The 19,805-nt window shown below is 43.7% G+C and overlaps 1 protein-coding gene across 5 annotated transcripts in view; it reads left to right on the top strand.

The window, feature by feature from the left end:
- Positions 1 to 9,206: 9,206 nt before the first annotated feature.
- POT1 (protection of telomeres 1) overlaps positions 9,207 to 19,805 on the top strand; it is a 152,212-nt gene continuing 141,613 nt past the window's right edge. Inside the window, exons 1-2 of one of the 5 annotated variants that reach the window (XM_075928396.1) lie at positions 9,517 to 9,643; positions 9,892 to 10,069. In XM_075928396.1, coding sequence (XP_075784511.1) covers positions 10,036 to 10,069 — 34 coding nt within the window. In that variant the 5' untranslated portion in view covers positions 9,517 to 9,643; positions 9,892 to 10,035. Of the gene's footprint in view, positions 9,230 to 9,484; positions 9,644 to 9,891; positions 10,070 to 19,805 lie in introns of those variants that run through there. The other 4 variants (XM_075928414.1, XM_075928408.1, XM_025184410.2 and 1 more) reach the window with 4 other exon arrangements.

Genomic DNA, 19,805 nt, shown 5'->3' on the forward strand with positions numbered 1-19,805 from the left:
CAAGTCAAGAACTGGCACAGTGCTCCTTCCACAAAATCAACAAACTAAGTTCCCCTATCTTAATTTCTCATTATTCCTTAAATACTCTACTTATTCTCTTGGTAAGACAGCAAACTTCTTCTGGATAACCTGACTCTTTCTGCATCCTATACTTTAATGATAAGCACTTGGTTCTTCTTGCCAGCCAGCTATATTTGAGTCTTTTCCACAAAAAGTAAGAATGTTGCCTTGAAATACTGACAATGGTCTGAAAAGCATTCTACAATCATAGGACTGTAATCAACAAACATTCTGTACACATGCTAGCAGCAACAATATCACAAAACTGTTGTCATTAATAGCAGTTAGCGATTTTCAAGGATTATTGTAAACAAGGAATTATAATATTTTTTCTTATGAATTTAAAGGAAATACAATGGTTTATCTTCACCTTGGAGTTCTTGTCTGGCACAAGAAACCATAATAATAAATGAGATTCTGATCTCAATTACACCAGGATCCATTTTGTTATTGTACTGTAGGACAAATTTCAGAAAACTGGAGAATTGAAAAAAACTGATTGCCAGCTATCTACTAAAACTTAATTATTCATTTAAGATATGTGACTTAGTTCTGTGTCCAGTACTGAAAAAAATCTCATTTTAATAGGTCCAGTTATTTAAGAACTAACCAGCTTTCATCTATTTGTTCTTTCTCCCCAAATGTCTTTGCACTTTCCTCTATGCTGTCTCTTTTGCATGCAACACCCTCTGCAAACATGTAAAGCTATAACTCCATTCTATGTCAGATCCCTCCCTGAGACTAATGATGAATAATGCTAGCTGATACTGAATAAGCAAGTGGATTGCTGGAACCAATGCTTTTGATACACTGATTTATCTCAAAAGAAACTCTTTGTTACCTCCAAATGGTTCACACAGCTAGTCAAAGCCAAAACATTTGTATTACTATCATACTATTCTCCTTTTGACATCTGCCATTCGCTTATTACAACAATTATTGCATCGTGTATTACTTTTAGATTATGCATTACTCAGAACAGGCATGATATCTTATTACATATTTATATAGTGACTAGCATAATTGAATCTCAGCCTAGCCAAGCATCTAGACACTACTGTAATACAAACAGGATTAATAACTAATTATTTTAGGCAGAAGAATTTTATTAAAAATTAATTGGTATTGGGCTTTGCATTCTTGATTTTCTAGCAATGATGCAACAAAAGCCCAAGTGTCTTCCTGTCAATTAAAGAAGGTGGATTATTAATCACTAAATAGGATGATGATAAGTGTTACTGATTATAAGAGTAACTATATGATTCTTACTTATTAATGATGTCTGTTTAGTTAGTAGAACTCCATTCTTATCCAGAAATTATTAAAATATTGTAACCATTTTAGTCATTCTTGTAAATTTGAATTCTTCGCAGCGATGGAGTGTACAACATCAAATGAAGAACATATTATTTTGGATTTAGTGAAATTGATCTCTGCCTATCCATAACTGAGTAGATTTGGCCCTTGTACTGTATATACATTTCTAGAGCAAAACTTTATCTAAAAGTTTCCATCAATAATATAAGTTGGCCAGACAACAATGGCTGGCTCTAATTGTGTGAGATACTTGCAGATCCAGATAATTTCTATTCCTTTGCTCTGCTACAACAGCTCTCAATCGACATAACTGATGCTTTCTGGAGACTGTATTATTTACAAGCTTCAATATGTAGCACTTTCATTTAGCAACATTTCAACTGACTATTACAGGATAACTAATGTCTAATGGGAAAATCTTTATATATGGGAAAGGAACAATTCCAGTCACAGAGTCTGGTTTTTATATGTTTATATTTAGTATTTGGTCTTATTACTATGATGGGGGTAAACCAGGTCCTGAAGCCCCCTGTTGAAGGCTTGTGACTTTTCCACACCTCACCTAAGAAAAGGATAATCGAGAAGTTCTCCAAGGAGACGAGAGTGATTGCAGACAAAGACCCTATAAAAGGACCTGCAGGACCAGAGTCAATTCAGTGCCTCTGGAGATCTTAAGGAGTGGAGACCAGAGACTGAATGACTAAGACAGTGGTGGCACCACAGATAGCTCCATATGGAGAACTATTAGAGACTGTGGGAGTATAATAGTACTCTGAGATAAGGCTGAGCATACTGCCTTTAGTAGGGGAGGCCCTGGAGGCACCGATCTTGATCAGAGTGGGGAACAGACTGAGAGAACTGACTCAGACATTATGCACAGGGCAGTGAGATGAGCGCCTGTTTCATGTGTATCCTAGCAAGGATTTGTGATTCATGCATAGGGTGTGTGACTTGGCTGGAGGGCTGAGTTGCCAAAGAGGCTTTTGGAACAGTGGAGTGTGCAGGCACACGCACTTGGCCAGAAGGGAGCACTTGCAAGAGGTGAGTGCTGCCCCTTTACAATTACTGGAGTATTTGCATGAAAACAGGGGCCAAAGGATAGGATTTTCAGAAGTGCTTGAGGGAACTAGGATTCAAATCTTATTGAATGTCACCTCCCTTAAGGCATTTTTTAAAATATCACACAGTATTTTCAAAACTCGGTCCATGATTTTTTTTTTAATAGGAGCCTAAACCCATATTTAGGCTCCTGTATGATTTTTCAAAACTGTAGAACACCTATACATTGGCCTCCGTATGGCTAAATGTAGGTTTCATACTCTGTCTTAAGGTTCTGATTTTTGAAAATAGCGTGTGTGGGTGAAGTTAAGTTCAGAAGTCCACATTAGACACCCAATACAAAATCCTGGTCCCACTGAACCCAATAGGAGTTTTGCTAATTAGTGGAGTCAGGATGTTACTTTAGGGTGGGATTTCCGAAGCACAGGCCTTATTGAAAGACTCACTTAGGGATTTTTGAAAATGCTTAATTTTAATACAACTTATTATTAGGTACTTAGGTATCAGTATATGGATACAAATATATTTATTCATCAAAACTTTAATCTATATGGCTTATTAAAAGTCACACAGCAAATCAGTGCCAAGGTCAAGAACAGAATTTTAGCTGTCAGTCCTCTTCTCTGAAAAAAAAAGTGGTGTTACTGAAAAACTATAGTATATTTCAAGCATATTTAAAGTATCATGAGAATACCTCATTCCTGCCTGCTGCACTCTTTAAAATGATCTCTAAAATAATATGTTTCATTGCTTAGTGTTTATCTATTGTTCACTTGGGCTATAGTTTATTACCAGATATCAAACTTTGGATAAGCTGAAGTTGTAATGACTTACCAGTGACATAAAGAGGGGGTGGAGGTAATTTAAAGGCAGAGTCATTAGAAACCCGTGAAATTAAAAAATAAGATTAAATTTGAAGTAACCAAAACATCTGAAAATATGAAAATGCTCTGTTGACACAGCCATTTGTAATCTAGATGCATTTGTTAAGCTCTTGGAATGCACTACTGCTGCAGTCATTCCCACTTTCCTATTAACTTGTGTACATGATAGCACAGTGTAAAATTCAGTGCACTCTAAGTTTTCATGAATAGTAAGAAGAATTGACAATCTAATTCTAAAACATGCTAAAAACAGTACTGGAGAAGGAAAAATGAAGGCACATGTAAGATTGTGTGGTAATATAGATTAGCTACAAGCACAGCTTGATGATTCCAAGGCTGTGTCTAGACCGGCATGATTTTGCGGAAATACTTTTAACGGAAAAGTTTTTCCGTTAAAAGCATTTCCACAAAAGAGCGTCTAGATTGGCACGGATGCTTTTGCGCAAAAAGTGCTTTTGCGCAAAAGCATCCTTGCCCAGTATAGATGTGCTTTTGTGCAAGAAAGCTCCGATGGCCATTTTAGCCATTGGGCTTTCTTGTGCAAAAAATTAAGGTGCCTGTCTACACTGGTCCTCTTGGGCAAGTATTCTTGCCCAAGAGGGCTTATCCCTGAGCGGGAGCGTCAAAATATTTGGGCAAGAAGCACTGAATTCTTACATTAGAACATCAGTGCTCTTGCGCAAATTCAAGCAGCCATTGTAGACAGCTGGCAAGTTTTTGCACAAAAGCAGCTGCTTTTGTGCAAAATCTTGCCAGTCTAGACACACCCCAAATGTTGTCATTTTTAAAATGTATTTTATTGATAAATGCTTTACTGTATCTGTTCAGCATCAGTTGGCAGATTTCTTAAGACATCTTGGAAGAAATGGATCTTAAGGAATGTTTTGGAAAATAGGATAAATGCTTTGTTTCAGTTTACAGATCAACTAGCTCTTGAATGGGGTCTTGAATCGGGTTTATCTAGTTTAATTTTTTTGTTTCCAGATATTTTTTTGATTCAGTGGATACCACTCCAAGAATCTCCTTACTACCTGTATCATTGTTTCCTTTATCAGGTATTTCTTTCTAAATACAACTATGATCAAACTTTTCATTTTCAAAATTAACAGAGCAGGTCAAATGTTCCATTAAAAATGCTGATGAGAGGCAATCAAAATATTTTGTGAAAATATGTCTATTCTATCAAAATTTTCAATGGAAACTAGGAAGGGAGGTGTATCTGGCTCTCTGTAATACCTAATTCTCCCACAGCTTGCCCGGTGAACTACTTGGGAACTGGGATTTCAAATTTCCCAGAAAGGTTGAGATCCTCACGAGCATATTTTGTTTTGGAAACATCAAAATGTAGTAAAAAAACTCTGATTTGGGATGAAAAAAAGTCTGAAAACTCAACCTTTTTCACAGGATGGATATTCCACTTCCCAATCAGTGTTAGCTAGCAAAGACATGGGTGGAAGAAGTAAATCAAAACGTGACTTGGAAAGATGAGCACAGTGAGGACTGTAGGTAATCAGGGAAGATTCAGTATCTAGTAAATGTAACATCCTTTGAAAATAAATAGCACAGATCCAAAATGGGTTTTGTCATGTTGGTGTAATATTGTCCTAATATTAATTTTACATGTAATCAAGGATTCTAGTTGCCTCAGGGAAATAAGACCTGGATATTGACAGTTGTGGTGGTGATTCGCAAGAATAACTCTCTTCTTGTTTTAGGTTGGCAATAATGAAAATGACAGAGAAATAAATCCCAGAGAATCTCCTTGAAAGAACTCCTTTACTTAAAACATACTTTTATTGTGTCATTCACACAAAATGTAATCAAAACACTTTAGAGAAAGAAATAATATAGTTCCTAAAATAATGAGACAAATAAAGAGATATTGGGAGGGAGAAATAATGTGTTGTCTTGCTGTGATGCCATAACATAATCATTTGTTAAATATGACCATTTATGTAATGATGAGCAAACAAAAGAAAACTGTACCGTACAGCAGGAAATGCAGACATGAGGATGTGAGGCGAGACCTAGTGTAGGTTGGCTCTAGATAAGTAGTGGAGTGAGTAGACTGATTTTGACTGATGGGAGAAACTTGGCTGTCAGGATGTTATGCCATGTACTTTATAATACTGCATTGGCATACAGAGTAAATACATTTTTGGCACATCATCAAGCTTCATCCAAACACTATCATATCTAGAGGAATATGTGTCACTGAAAATGTCAGTGTGTCCCTGGCAGCGTTTCTCCCAGTGTTTCCTGTCATTTAAACATTAAGGCTGTGTCTAGATTACACCCCTTTTCCGTAAAAGGGATGCAAATTAGACACAGCGCAATTGCAAATGAAGCGGGGATTTAAATCTCCCCCGCTTCATTTGCATAAACATGGCTGCCGCTTTTTTCCGTCTCGGGGCTTTGCTGGCAAAAAGCGCCAGTCTAGACAGCAATCTTTCGGAAAATAAAGCCTTTTCCGAAAGATCCCTTATTCCTCTTAAAATCAGGAATAAGGGATCTTTTGGAAAAGGCTTTATTTTCCGAAAGATCCCCATCTAGACTGGCGCTTTTTGCCAGCAAAGCCCCGAGCCGGAAAAAAGTGGCAGCCATGTTTATGCAAATGAAGCGGGGAAGATTTAAATCCCCGCTTCATTTGCAATTGCGCTGTGTCTAATTTGCATCCCTTTTACGGAAAAGTGGTGCAATCTAGACACAACCTATCAGAATTTTGTCCTACGTTTTTGTATCCCCCTGCAGACTAGAGGTACTTGAAGGTCCACAAACTGGACAGAAGACTGGCTGACTATGTTCTTCACAAGCCACCCTTCCCCAAGGTTATTTCTACTACTAACTGGCAACCATGCTTCTCACTTTGAAGTCTAAGATAACCCTTCTCGATGTGTAACCTACTCCACATACAGTCAGAGATAAAATGGGAAATGTTATTTGAATTCATTTCTATATTAGCTCTAGCACCTGCAGAGGGACAAATGGGAAGGTGGCCAGTATAAGCCAAAGCCTCTGACTCATCCCTTAACCAATCTATGAGCAAGGAGAACTCCAAGGACAGCTACTTAATCCCACAGGAAGGGCAGCAACACAATCTGTGCAACATCATCACTTGGCTGGCAACTGTTCCTCTCCCACTGCTTTGTGTTTGAGGCTGCTCCAGACATTCAGCCTGCCTCCCCAGTTGGCTCTGCACCTGTAACTCCCTGCAACAGCCCCATCTCTTCCATTCTGAGTTGCTCAGCAATCCCCTGAAAGTTTGCACAGACTGTTACACCAAACGCCAGAGTCTTACATAGAGCTTCTGGGTGCTTCTGCTCCGGAGATTGCAATCCTACTCCAGAGTCTCCAGAATTAAGTTGTCCAGTTGCAGCTGGAAAATGACTCCCTCTGAAGGCAAGTCAGAGTCTTCTCCAGAGCACCTTTCATCGGCCCTGTCAGCAACCCCGGAGTATAATCCAAAAGTCCTGTTGCCAAAGTGGTTTGTTGGTAACCCTCATACATTCTAAGGGTACATTATCTAATGCTGCCTCTTGGTCATGCTTTAGACAGCCATTTACCCAAACAAGGCAAAGGTGGGATTGATCATCAGCCTTCTGACAGGATATCAGCCCTTCTGGAATGGGCAACCCTAGTTCCTGGCTGTTTTGAAGAATTAATCTAATTCTTCTTGCTTATATTTGACAATAAGCAGGCCTACACCACTGAAGCCCCTCTTAAGTTCCTCACACAGGGTTCATAGGCTCAGCTTATTCTGGCCACTTCTGGCACCTGACTGCCTTCTCCACGGCCTTGCCACATCTCTCGCTGCTCAGATCTGCTACTGCCTTGCCACTTGTCTCGCTGCCCGGTCCCTCACTGCCTCTTGCTGCCCCTGGCAGCTCCTGCGCACGTGCTGAGGCAGCTTGGCTTAGTGTGGCTCTGCTCGCAGGGAGGCGCTGCCACTGTAGCTGATACAGTATGCGTGCTCTGCTGCCAATCTTGCCGCCCCCTGCTGGCCAGCAGCTGCATGGCTCCACTTGCAGGGAGGTGCTGCCACTGTGGACAATGTGGCAAGTGTGCTCTGCCACCACCTCTTGCTACCCCTGCACCAGCCAGCAACTCCTGTGCATGTGGCTTGGCTCAATGCGGCACTGCACAGCTCAGCGAACAGGGAGAATCTGCTGCTGGAGTCCACAGCGATGAGGCAGGCAGGCGGCTCAAGGTGCCACAAGCTGCATACAAACAGGCCACATGTTGAGTAGCCCTAATTTATAGGGTTCTGGAAGATGAGCCTCTGTCCATCCAAGTGTATTTACAGTGACAGGGTCTCTCCATTTATCTGAGCTAACTCTGTCTGACTTTTCTGCATCCTCCCAATAACTGCAAGCATTGGTAGTCATATATCACATTCCCTGCATTTAGTGTTAACACAATTTGTTAACACACAACAGCCAAATGGGAAAAAACACGTTCTAATAGTTGACCTATTGGCAGGCCTAAGGAAATTGAGTGAATTGTATTTACATAACCACACCCATGATTTCCTTCCCATTCCAGCTAACTGTAATGGAAGCATTGATTCAGACCCTGCTTGCATCATTTTTAATATTACAAGTAATAAGGGCTGTGGTGCTCTTTATTTTGGAATGCTAGATTAAAATAAAATTTAGACAACTGAAGCATTTACAGATACCCTACCTGAAAAGGAATTATTATAGTAGCTGAGTATTAAGAGATGTTACTATTCTACGAAGTAGTGATGAAGGGAAGTAGTCAACTAGTTGACTACCCAATGGCTACGTCTAGACTGGCATGATTTTCCGCAAATACTTTTAACAGAAAAGTTTTCCGTTAAAACCATTTGTGGAAAAGAGCACCTAGATTGGCACGGACGCTTTTCCGCAAAAGGACTTTTGCCCGAACGGGAGCAGCATTGTATTTCCGCAAGAAGCACTGATTTCAGATAGTAGGAAGTCAGTGTTCTTGAAGAAATTCAAGCGGCCAATGTAGACAGCTGGCAAGTTTTTCCGCAAAAGCAATTGCTTTTGCGGAAAAACTTGCCAGTCTAGACACAGCCAATAAGTATATGTTTATCGGGTAGTCAAGTTGACTACTGGCTTGTTCCCCTTGCTGCCTCTGTCAGAGTCCGTGTGTGTGTGTGTGTGGGGGGGGGGGAATAGGAAGCAGGAGCCAGTGCTGGGGGAAGCCAGCTTACAAGCTAGTCCCAGAGAATTGCAGTGTCCTGGAGCCAGTGCAAATCAGGACTGCTTAGTCCCATCTTGTGCTCCCTGGGGAGCTAACCCTACTGCTGCTCTGCATTTTAAATGTAGTAAGGGTTATATTTAAAATGTAGAGCTGCAGCAGGGGTAGCCTCTGGGGCTGGCACAAGCCAGGACTAAGCAGTTGCAGTTCGTGCTGGCTCTGGGATGGTGCGGCTCTGTATTTTAAACGTAATAAGAGCTCGCCAGGCTCTCACTACATTTAAAATACAGAGCTGCTGCGGGATTACCTCTCAGGGCTGGTGTGAGCGGGGTCTGCTTAATTCCAGTTCACGCTTCCTCTGGGAGCTAACCCAGCCCGGCTCCTACTACATTTAATCTCCAGAGCGGCAGCTGAGGTAACGAGCCCCGTCCCCCCCAGACTAATCAAGTAGTTGCTGAAAATTTCATGGACTTTAACATCCCCCCTATGAAGGAACGCCTTGACTCAATGCTGGCCACGACCACGTGTGCATGGGACGCACAGAATTACGAAGTGATAAATTTACAAGTCGGGGGGGGGGGGGGGAGGTGGGGCTGTGACAAGAGATTGTCTCAGTTGCGCCAAATCTCCTTACAAAACGTTACACTGAAAATCTGCAGAAAAGCCTAAAGTCACTGAAACTGTAACTCTCCAGGCAGCGCAAGCTCGGCCTGCGCGGGGCGGTGAGTCTGCCGCTAGCGGGTCTCACACGCTCCGGGGGGGAGAGCTGCGTGTGTACGCGCCAGGGGGCGCTGGGGAAGCGGTTTCTTGTTTCCACCTTGCTCCGGTTGACCCGGCAGGTGACAGCGGGGCGCCGAGTCCACTCCCTCCTTCACCCCTCCCTTCCTCACGTTGTTGCCGCCGCTTGTGCTACGCCGACCCGCTTCGGACCCGTCTGGCCTCAACACGCCACGGCGGCCAGGAAACAGCTTGCCCACAAGTGTTACTGCGCCTGCGCACGGCTCTCGGGACCTATGGGCCGCCGTTTCCACGGTTGTTGCCGCGCATGCTCAGATCGCGGGAACATGCGCAGAAACAGTAACGTGACGGGGAGCCGAGTCTGAAACTGCCGCGCGCAGCCCTGTGCCCCGTGACAGGTACCTGCTTTGCCCGCCGATCGGAGCCGCGGCCCCGCCTGGCTGCCCGTGGGTAGGGGGGCAGCGGGACGGGCGAGGGGCTGTGCGTGACTCGCCCTGGGGGCAATGCAGTTGCCTCGGACCCTCCTTCCTCATCGGCCGCCCCTCCCTGCAGGGGAGTTGCGCCCTGGCTGTTGGCAACGGAGCTTTCCGTGCCCTGCTTGCTGCGCGCGCCTCTGACAACACTTTCCCTGCTCTCTGCCTTCCAGCGTGAAAACGCGTCTTTCTCCTGTGAACTTTCTTGCTGTCTGTCCTCGCCGCAAAGAGTCTGGCAGGATTGTGAATGGGACTGAAATTGACCCCTGCCCCTGGCTGTTGTTATAACCGTCAATGAGTTGTGCCCACGAAAGCTCATGATGCCATCTACATGTGCTGTTAGTCTTCAAGGTGCTGCTAGACTATTTCTTGTTTTTTAAGCTTTTCCAGTTACAGGCTAACTCGGCTCCCCCTCTGAAGCTTATACATATAAACATAGCCGTAACTAGCTCTCTGGCCCTGACATTGGTTGGTACCTACACCTAAAAACAAGCTCTAAAACATGTTTCTCATTGTATAATGATGATTGTTTCCTCACTGAGTGATATTTAATTTGAGAGACATATTTAAATCCTGGGGCTTTGCAATCCTAGGATCATAGCAACACTTCACATCCTGGAAGGATCCGCTCAGCATTGTCTTTTCATTTGGGGATCCAACTGTTTGTTTCAGTTTGTTAGTGATAATCATTTTACAGAATGGGGTCTTGATTGTTCTGAGCAAAGACTAAAGATCTCATGGAATTTTTTGTACATTAGCTCATGCACATAGTAACGTGTAGCTTGCAAGCCAGTCAATATCCTCCAACCCTAGAAGTTTATAGGTGCTACATGAGTAGACAATAAGTTTGAAATTCTCTGGAGTGAGTGGCATTACATAAATGCTAAAAAATGTACTCAGAACTTTCCATGTAAAATGATAACATGGGATTAAAATATGATCTATGTTCCTTCTGGAAAGCAATAAATATAAGGGACTTTTCACTGTCATTATTTTGTGAAAAGGTCTCCATATGGCTGCTGCTGGGAGAATAAGAATGTTCTAAGCCCCAAACCTAGCTATGGGCTTGAAGCTCTGCAGAAGCAGCACACTACGGCTAAGTCTACACTGGCACTTTAGCGTGCTGAACTTTCTGGCTCAGGGATGTGACCTCTCCCTCCCTGAGTTACAGCTCTGCAAAGTGCCAGTGTGAACCAGGACTCCCAGTGCTATTAGCTACTCGCCTCGTGGAGGTGGTTTATATAGAGTGCTGGGAGATTTCAGTTTAAAATGCTGCCAAGTATAGATGAAACCTAAACGTTTGTGTTTATAAGACAGTGAGATCCTTATGTTGCCTTTGGACCAATTTCCTTGCACACAGATATCCTATAGTGATGTTCCATTGAAAATGTAATGTTATAGACATCAATCAAACAAAAAACCCAACTATCGTAGTAACCTTTATTGCATATGAGTAGTCAAGTTGAACTTAATGAGCATAAAGTTAAACATCTGTGGTAGTATTTGCAGAATCAGGGCTGTAAGCTATTTTGTGCTTTCTTTATTTCAAAAACACCAATTATATATTATTTTTAAAGTCGCTTATTTCATATAGGTATTTAAAGCTTTCAGCTTGTTCCAAACATTGCTGAAATATAGGCAGAAATTATATTGGCAACAGTCTAGCTGATGCACTTGTTTTTGCTGATGTCCTCATACTTCACGAGTCCGCTCCCATTGAACAAAGCCATCGTTGAAGCATCAATCTGCTTCCTATATAAATATAATGTTAAGGTATTTAATGGTCTTCATAAACTCTTCTGCATTCTTTTATCTGGTTACTCCTTATTGCTTTACTCCTTATCCCCCACTCAGCTGCTAGAAAGAGATTTCTCCACTCTTCACCAATCTCCTTCTATTTTATGAGTTGGTTGGATTATAAATTGCTTCAGGCAAGAGGCTGCAAAGTTTGTAGAGAACAGTTCTAAGAAATGTAGTAAGTTTCCTATTCGGTAGAGCTAATGTAGCCTGAAATAAAGTGAAAGAAACTCTGGTGGCTGCCATTACATTAAGCAAGTCAACAGCTCAGTATTAGGAAACTACAAATATTTAACAGTAGAATTAAACAAATTAATGCTAAAATGTATTTGGGTTTTGTAGATTTTTGCAATTAAAACCTGTGTATTAGGAAAACAGTTTCACTACATACATATGAAGACATGTCTATAGTCGCTCTTATGTTTGCAAAACGTTTGTTGCTTAGGAACGTGAAACGCATAATGTGGCTACACGAGCACTCTTGCAGTAGCACTGCTGTATCAGCATTATAGTTGGCCTAAGATTTCTTCCTTTTCCCCTCTCTCCAGTTTTGGCTAATTTTAAACAGGGAAGAGCAGCACCAGCTGTGAACAAAAGTTATTTTTCTTGAATTTGTTCAAATGTCTGTAGTTATATTTTGCTTTTTAATTCTTAATCTCTTTCTTTGTCTCTGATATGAGTAATGGAAAGCCCATACTAAGATGTGGAAAGTTTGCCAAATAGGGTTTGTGTTGTGTATACTCATCTGTCAGTTTCTTTTCCCATTGCATTTTGCAATGTGATTTAAAAAGTAATCATATATGGTTCTGTTTAGGGATATAATAGTGTAGTTGATTAACCGATAAGCAAAAGCTTATAGGTTAATGTTGTAGACTACATGCATTACCCCCAACCCCAGTAAATTTTTTAGCAGGCTGGCCAGCGATGGGTTTGGGACCTATCCCTGCTGCGGCTCTGCATATAAAGTGTATTAGGAGCTAGGCAGGCAGGCAGCCCGGCTCAGTTCTGGCTTGTGCCTGGTCCGGGAGCTCAGACCTTCTCCCCCCTCCACCTCCCCCCCTTTCCCCTGGCTGCCCCTTAGAGGTAGCAGCACAGGGTGACAGGCAGCTGGTCTGCAAGGGGAGCTGGTTTTCAAACTGGCTGTCCTCACAGACCAGCTCCCCGCTGGCACCCTGAGGCAGAGGCAACAGCGCAGAGTGATAGAGGGCTCCTCGGGAATGAGGCCAGAGTGCACTGGCTGCCAGCCCCGACCCTGGGGATGATAGAATAGTTGATTAACCAATGAGAATTAAATTAAGTTACTCAACTATTCAGTTAACCAATATTTAACATACCTAGTTCTGTTATCTTTTTGGGGAATTCAGTGCTGCAGACTTACAAGACTTATCTCTAGTAGGGATGTAATAGTGTAGTTGATTAACTGATGAGCAAAAGCTTATAGGGTAATGTTATAGAGTACACACATTTCTCTCCCCCCACCGTTGCTAGTAAAATTTTTTAGCAGGCTGGCTAGCAGCCCAGGTCAATTCTGACTCGCACTGGGTCCAGAACCTACTCCTGCTGTGACTCTGCATTTAAAGTGTATTAGGAGACAGGCAGCTTGGCTCAGATCAAGCTCATGCTGGGTTCAGGAGCTCAAACCTTTAGACAGGGGCTGTTGCCACCCTGTTCTGCAGCCTCTTTATCAGAGGTAGCAGCACTGGGCAACAGGCAGTTGGTCCACAAGGGAAGCTGGTTTTTAAACTGTCTCCCTTCCTGGACCAACTCCTGCATGGCACCCTGCACTGCTGCCTCTGATACAGGCTGCTGGCTGTGCCGCTGCAAATTATAGAATAGGCAATAACCGATAAGAATTCATGAGGTGATTCGACTATTCAATTAACCAATATTTAACATCCTTTGTCTCTACTATGCTGGGGATTGATGTTGCCACAATTGATTGACTGACCGTCAATTTATCACGTCTCCTGAGATAAGAGAAATCAATCTCCAAGCACTCTCCAGTCAATGCCTGTACTCCGCTAGGGCAAGAAAAATAGCTGAGGTCAATGTGAGAGCAGCTGCTGCCAACCTTACCACACCCAACACCCCAATAAGTACATTAACTTCAGCTACACAGATTAAATCAATGGCATGGTTTAGTGTAGATAAGGGCACAGTCCTGCTTAAGAATAAAGCAGATGGGCCTCAATTCAGCAAAGACTGACACAATGGAATGACCACCATAAACAGGATTACAAAGAACCAGACACCGAAGACAAATTTGATGGGCCTACTGCATGTGTAAGTGCAAGTTGAGCATATAAAGAAGAGCTTGTAGGCTTTGGTTTGTAATAGTGAGTCCTCTCTTTACCCTGCAACCCCATATATTAGAGAGACAGACTGTGAAGTAATATCTTTTATAGGACCAACTTTTGTTAGTGGGAGAAACAGGCTTTCAAACTCTTCTGAGTCCTTCTTCAGGCTTGGAACAGTCCCTTAGAATACGTGATATTTACTTATGCTAAAGTACTTGTTTGACCTTGGATTTAGCTGATACTTCTGAGTATCTTTTCTGGACCTGAGGAAGAGCTCTGTGTGAAAACTTGTCTTGCTAACCAGAGACTGGTCCCATAAAAGATTAGGGATGTAAAATCCTGTTTAATTGGCTAACCAATTGGTTAGCCAATTAAAAGGGGCAAGCATGGGGGAGACCTCTCTAACCTGGCATGCCACCTCCACCCATCCTCCACTCCACAGGCAGGGGCTGCTTCAGCTTGGCCAGAGCAGTGCCTGCTTGAGTGTCCCCCGTCATCCTCCCCGCCACAGACAGGGGATGCATCTACAGGGATGCCAGAGCAGCCCCTGTCTGCGGTGGGCCAGGGTGCCTGTGGGGCACCGTGACTCACTGCGGACAGAGGCTGCAATGGCTGGAATGCTGGACCAACCTCTACCTGCGATGGGGTAGGGTGTCCCACAGGCAGGGGTTGCTCCGATGCCCTGGTTAGAGTACTCCTGCCTGCAGGCATCTGGGCCTGACGCAGGCAGGGGTTGCACTGGAGAAGCCCCTGTCTGTGGCGGGCCCCCATGGGACTGCAGCAGCCTCCTGCCAGCCCCACCAGTTAACTAGTTAAACCTTCACATCCCTATAAAAGATACTACTTCACCTACCTTGTCTCTCTGATATCTGAAACTCACATGGTTATAACACTGCATAGCCTTAGTATATGTTGTTGTATTAGGCACAGAATGTAGACTTAAACTATTTGTTCTTCCGTTTTTAGAAACTTAATGCTATTTTTTTTAATTATACATCTTCCTTTATAGTTCTTAAAGATACGTTACTGATGATTCATCTCCAGACAGTTGTGCCTAAATTCTTATTTATGTCACAGGGGCGAATGCATATGTCTCCAGTCTCTCACATAGCTATTTCACAGTCGGGGTTTAGAATCCTGTTTAAATAGTTAACAGGCTAAATGTTGCATTTAAGTGATTTATTGGGATCCCGCGATTAACTGAGCAGGGACACTGCTCAAGCTCGGCTGGGCCTGCTGCACCTCAGGTGGGGACTGCTCCAACTGGCCCAGGCAGGGCTTGCTGCACTGTAGGTGAAGAGCTGCACTGGCCGGCTAAAGTGCCCCCTGCCTGCAGCGTGGTGCGCCCAGCCTGGCCACTGGTTAACCCGGGTAACCAGTTAACTAATTAACCCTTTTCATCGCTATTTCCTAATCACTACCATTGCTATTAGACCTTCATTTTGTAGTGAATAGCCCTTAAAAAGAAAAGTTTAAAATATGTGTGAAGTGATTCCCAACTGTAATCACAGTGTTGTCCATGGACTCCATTGGAGGTTTCATTTTTCATATCTGCCATTGGTTATTAAGGTTTCCAATAAATCTAAGTCCCTCTTTCACCATCTTCCTGCCATATTCTAGCTACTGGAAGAATGAGTATATTTATCCTTTGGCCCTGGCAACTGGAGGGGGGGGGGAGGGGTGTGTGTGTGTGTGTGTGTGTGCGCGTACGTACTTACGTACTCTACTTACACATTTCCCTACCTTCTTGTCTACCACAAGGGGAGAATTCTATGATGCTTGCCTACCTTTAAGTCCTCCTTTCCTATGAATAGCTCCATCTATTGCCTGTCATAGACTTATCAAATAGCAGAGTGACATCGACATGATCCTTGCCAATGTTGTATTGCCTGTGGTTTTGAACATCAGTTTAGAAATTTGGCAGACTTTGTCGATTTCACTTTCCTTCCAGTTTGAGAAACCTCTGAACACCAGGGAAAATGCGGGAGCTTCCAGCCTGTAGATTCAATGTCTTTCTACATGAATTCACATTTGGAAAGTTGTCCTTGCAACTGTAAGGGATAGATATCTGTGTCCTGATTTTAATAACTGTTATGAACCAGAAACTCCTGTGAGCTTTGGTTGCTTGGCAGTTATGAAAATTAGGCCATGTATTTTTATGTATGTTCAAGTTAGAATTCTGCAGAAAATGATAGCTTATACTCCTAATTTTATTAGTATGTTATACTTTTTATATTGTATATACCTAGAATATTTGATAAACAGTTAATATAGACACATTAGGTCTATATCCAGAACAAAATCTTCCTTATCTACTTGTCCTAGCAGGTATTTTTCAAACCCTAATCGCTACTATAGAGTTGTTGATAATGGTATTATCTTTAAGATTGTGCCAGCTTTTCAGTTATTAATATTTTTCAGCAGTTTGTGTTGCAGACTTGGTAATTTTTACTGGGCTGAAGCTTAGAGGTCAAATGTCATCTGTGGTTTGTGTGTATTGTTGTTTTGCGAACTTGGCAATGTGTACATGTGTGCAGAACTTGTATATAAGTAAAGTAGCTTTTTTTCTTGTTAGATATTTGATTATTTGATGCACATCAGACACCTGATCATGACTTCATTGGGAACCCAAAATTCTAGTTGAAATCAAGTACAGGCAGTCCCCGACTTACGCGGATCCAACTTATGTCAGATCCGCACTTACGAACGGGGCTTTTCTCGCCCCGGAGCTCACGGGCGGCGGGTCGCCACCCATGTCCTCTGGGGAGAGAAAAGCTTCTCCCGGTCTTCCTGGTCTGCTGGGGGGGTCCAGCAAAGCCGCTGGACCCCCCCAGCAGACCAGGGACACCCGAGCAAAGCCGCCGCCTGGGCGGCTTTGCTCGTTTGCCCGGGAGCAAAGCTGCCCAGGCGGCGGCTTTGCTCGGGTGTCCCTGGTCCGCTGGGGGGGTCCAGCGGCTTTGCTGGATCCCCCCAGCAGACCAGGGAGACAGGAGCAAAGCCGCACAGGCGGCATCCCGCCACCTGTGTGGCTTTGCTCGGGGGCAAAGGAACAAAGCCACACAGGCGGCGGGGTCCCTCCGCCTGTGCGGCTTTGCTCAGGTCTCCCTGGGGTGCTGGGGGGGACTCCCCCCAGCACCCCAGGGAGACAGGAGCAAAGTCGCACTGGCAGCGGGGTCCCTCCTCCTGTGCGGCTTTGCTTGGGTCTCCCGGACTCCCTCCAGCACCCCAGGGAGACAGGAGCAAAGCCGCACGGGCAGCGGGGTCCCTCCGCCTGTGCGGCTTTGCTCGGGTCTCCCTGGTCTGCTGGGGGGGAGGGGGCGCAGCTAGTACGCGCCCCCCCCCCCCCCCCCAGCAGATCAGGATTTTGTTGCGGGATGCCTCGGGTAGAGCAGCTGGGGTGCTGCCGGGTTGGTCCTGTGGGAACCTACTGGGCAGCGCCCCAGCTTTTCTGTCCCAGGCTCCAGATTCAGCAGCTGTTGAAACTGATCAGGCTGATTCCAGGAAGCTGGGGGCAGAGCAACTCTGCCTCTGGCTTCCTGTAGTCAGCCCCTGGTCAGTTTCAGTGGCAGCAGCTGAATCTGGAGCCAGTTCTGACTTACATACTAATTCAACTTAAGAACAAACCTATAGTCCCTATCTTGTACTAACCCGGGGACTGCCTGTACTGTAGTATATGTACTAGTTCTTAGTTGTGGGGTGTGTATGTGTTTTTTAAGTGATATGCAATCTTAACAGAACACTTTCAAATTAGGAATCTAGCCTTTTTATTTAAAGCGATTTCTGGTACTACAGCTCTCCTTTATTTTTCTTGAGTCTTTTTTGTGGCTTTTCAATTACATTTTACTACACTTAATGGTTTTTTTTTCCTGTTGTATGAAAGACTCACAGGAACAGAATTATCTCTTCCCTTTTCACAGTCTTCAGCCTATTCATGCAACATAAAACTTGAAGTGCTACAAGAAATACAAGCACAATGTGCAACTGAGATCCATAATCCTTATAGTAGAGAAGATAGCCAGGACCAAGCTAGTCCTATCCTGAGAGATTTTTCATATGATCTTTAAAGAAGGAAACCTTCCACCCAGTATTCCAGCAACCACGATTGTGGTCTGTGGACCCTGCAGTGTGTGCCTGGTATCCAGTCTGTGGGCCTTTCTTCAGCAAATTAACTGAGAAGCTAGCAATTTTTTTTCAAATGTATCCATTGTCAAAATGAACCCTGCCCTACAGTACTTTGAGTCTGCTGGTCTCAAACCTGGATAAAGCAATGAGGGTTCAGTATAAGGCCAACTATCCAGCTGTGTTTTTTTTTTAAACAAACTAAACCCCACAACATTCATTGGTTATAGATATGGAACCAGGCTACCATTCTGCTACAAATGGATGCTCAGTACGGAATACTGACCCCTCATACTCCATCAAGGTTTCTAGTGAAAGCCAGTCTCTGAAATCCAGGACCCTAAAAAGTTTGATGCTAGTAGCAAAAAATCCCTAAAAACACTTCAGAGTCAATTGAAACATGAGAACAATTAATATCTTGTAGATTATGAGGGAGATGGCTAGCTATAGACTTTAAATCCTAGCCATCAGTTGAACCCACTGACAGGTACAGATAATAAGCACATTGAGCAGGAGAAGAAATCTCTCACATATTCAGGTCATACTCAGAAAAAGTGGTGTTCATTATTACAGATTCTATGGAAGAATAACTTATGAGCTGGGAACCTACCAAGCTATTATATATGCCAGACTAGGAATGTAAAATGCCATTTAATCAGTTAAACGATTAAATGTTACATTTAACTGGTTAACCACTTATCCAGGATTCTGCAGGCAGGGGTCTGCTCCAGCCTGGGTGGGCAGGAGTGATCTCCCCAGCATGGCAGGCCCGGCCGGGCTGGAGCATCCCCCCCATCCATTTGTCTGGCCCACAGGCGCTTCTTGAGATTAATAATCAATTGCAAGCACTACCAGTTTACTATGCTTCCATTTGGTCTATCCACAGTCTCACGTGTGTTCACCAAGTGCATGTCAGTAGTAGCAGCCTTTTCCGTAAGGGGCAGGTTCAGGTGTATCCCTACATTGATGATTGGCTGCTGTGGGGTTGCTCCAGGGACCAATGGAGTCATAGAATCATAGAATACGAGGACTGGAAGGGACCTCGAGAGGTCATTGAGTCCAGTCCCCTGCCCCCATGGCAGGACCAAATACTGTCTAGACCATCCCTGATAGACATTTATCTAACCTACTCTTAAATATCTCCAGAGATGGAGATTCCACAACCTCCCTGGGCAATTTATTCCAGTGTTTGACTGCCCTGAAAGTTAGGAACTTTTTCCTAATGTCCAACCTAAACCTCCCTTGCTGCAGTTTAAGCCCATTGCTTCTTGTTCTATCCTCAGAGGCCAAGATGAACAAGTTTTCTTCCTCCTCCTTATGACACCCTTTTAGATACCTGAAAATGGCTATCGTGTCCCCCCTCAGAGTTCTCGTTTCTAAACTAAACAAACCCAATTGTTTCAGCCTTCCTTCATAGGTCATGTTCTCTAGACCTTTAATCATTCTTGTTGCTCTTCTCTGGACCCTCTCCAATTTCTCCACATCTTTCTTGAAATACGGTGCCCAGAGCTGGACACAATACTCCAACTGAGGCCTAACCAGCGCAGAGTAGAGCGGAAGAATGACTTCTCGTGTCTTGCTCACAACACCTGTTAATGCATCCCAGAATCATGTTTGCTTTTTGTTTGCAACAGCATCACACTGCTGAGTCATATTCAGCTTGTGGTCCACTATAACCCCTAGATCCCTTTCTGCCGTACTCCTTCCTAGACAGTCGCTTCCCATTCTGTATGTGTGAAACTGATTTTCTTCCTAAGTGGAGCACTTTGCATTTGTCTTTATTAAACTTCATCCTGTTTACTTCAAACCATTTCTCCAATTTGTCCAGATCATTTTGAATTATGACCCTATCCTCCAGAGCAGTCGCAACCCCT

Source organism: Pelodiscus sinensis, chromosome 1 (genome assembly GCF_049634645.1).
Source record: "Pelodiscus sinensis isolate JC-2024 chromosome 1, ASM4963464v1, whole genome shotgun sequence".
NCBI lineage: Eukaryota > Metazoa > Chordata > Testudines > Trionychidae > Pelodiscus > Pelodiscus sinensis.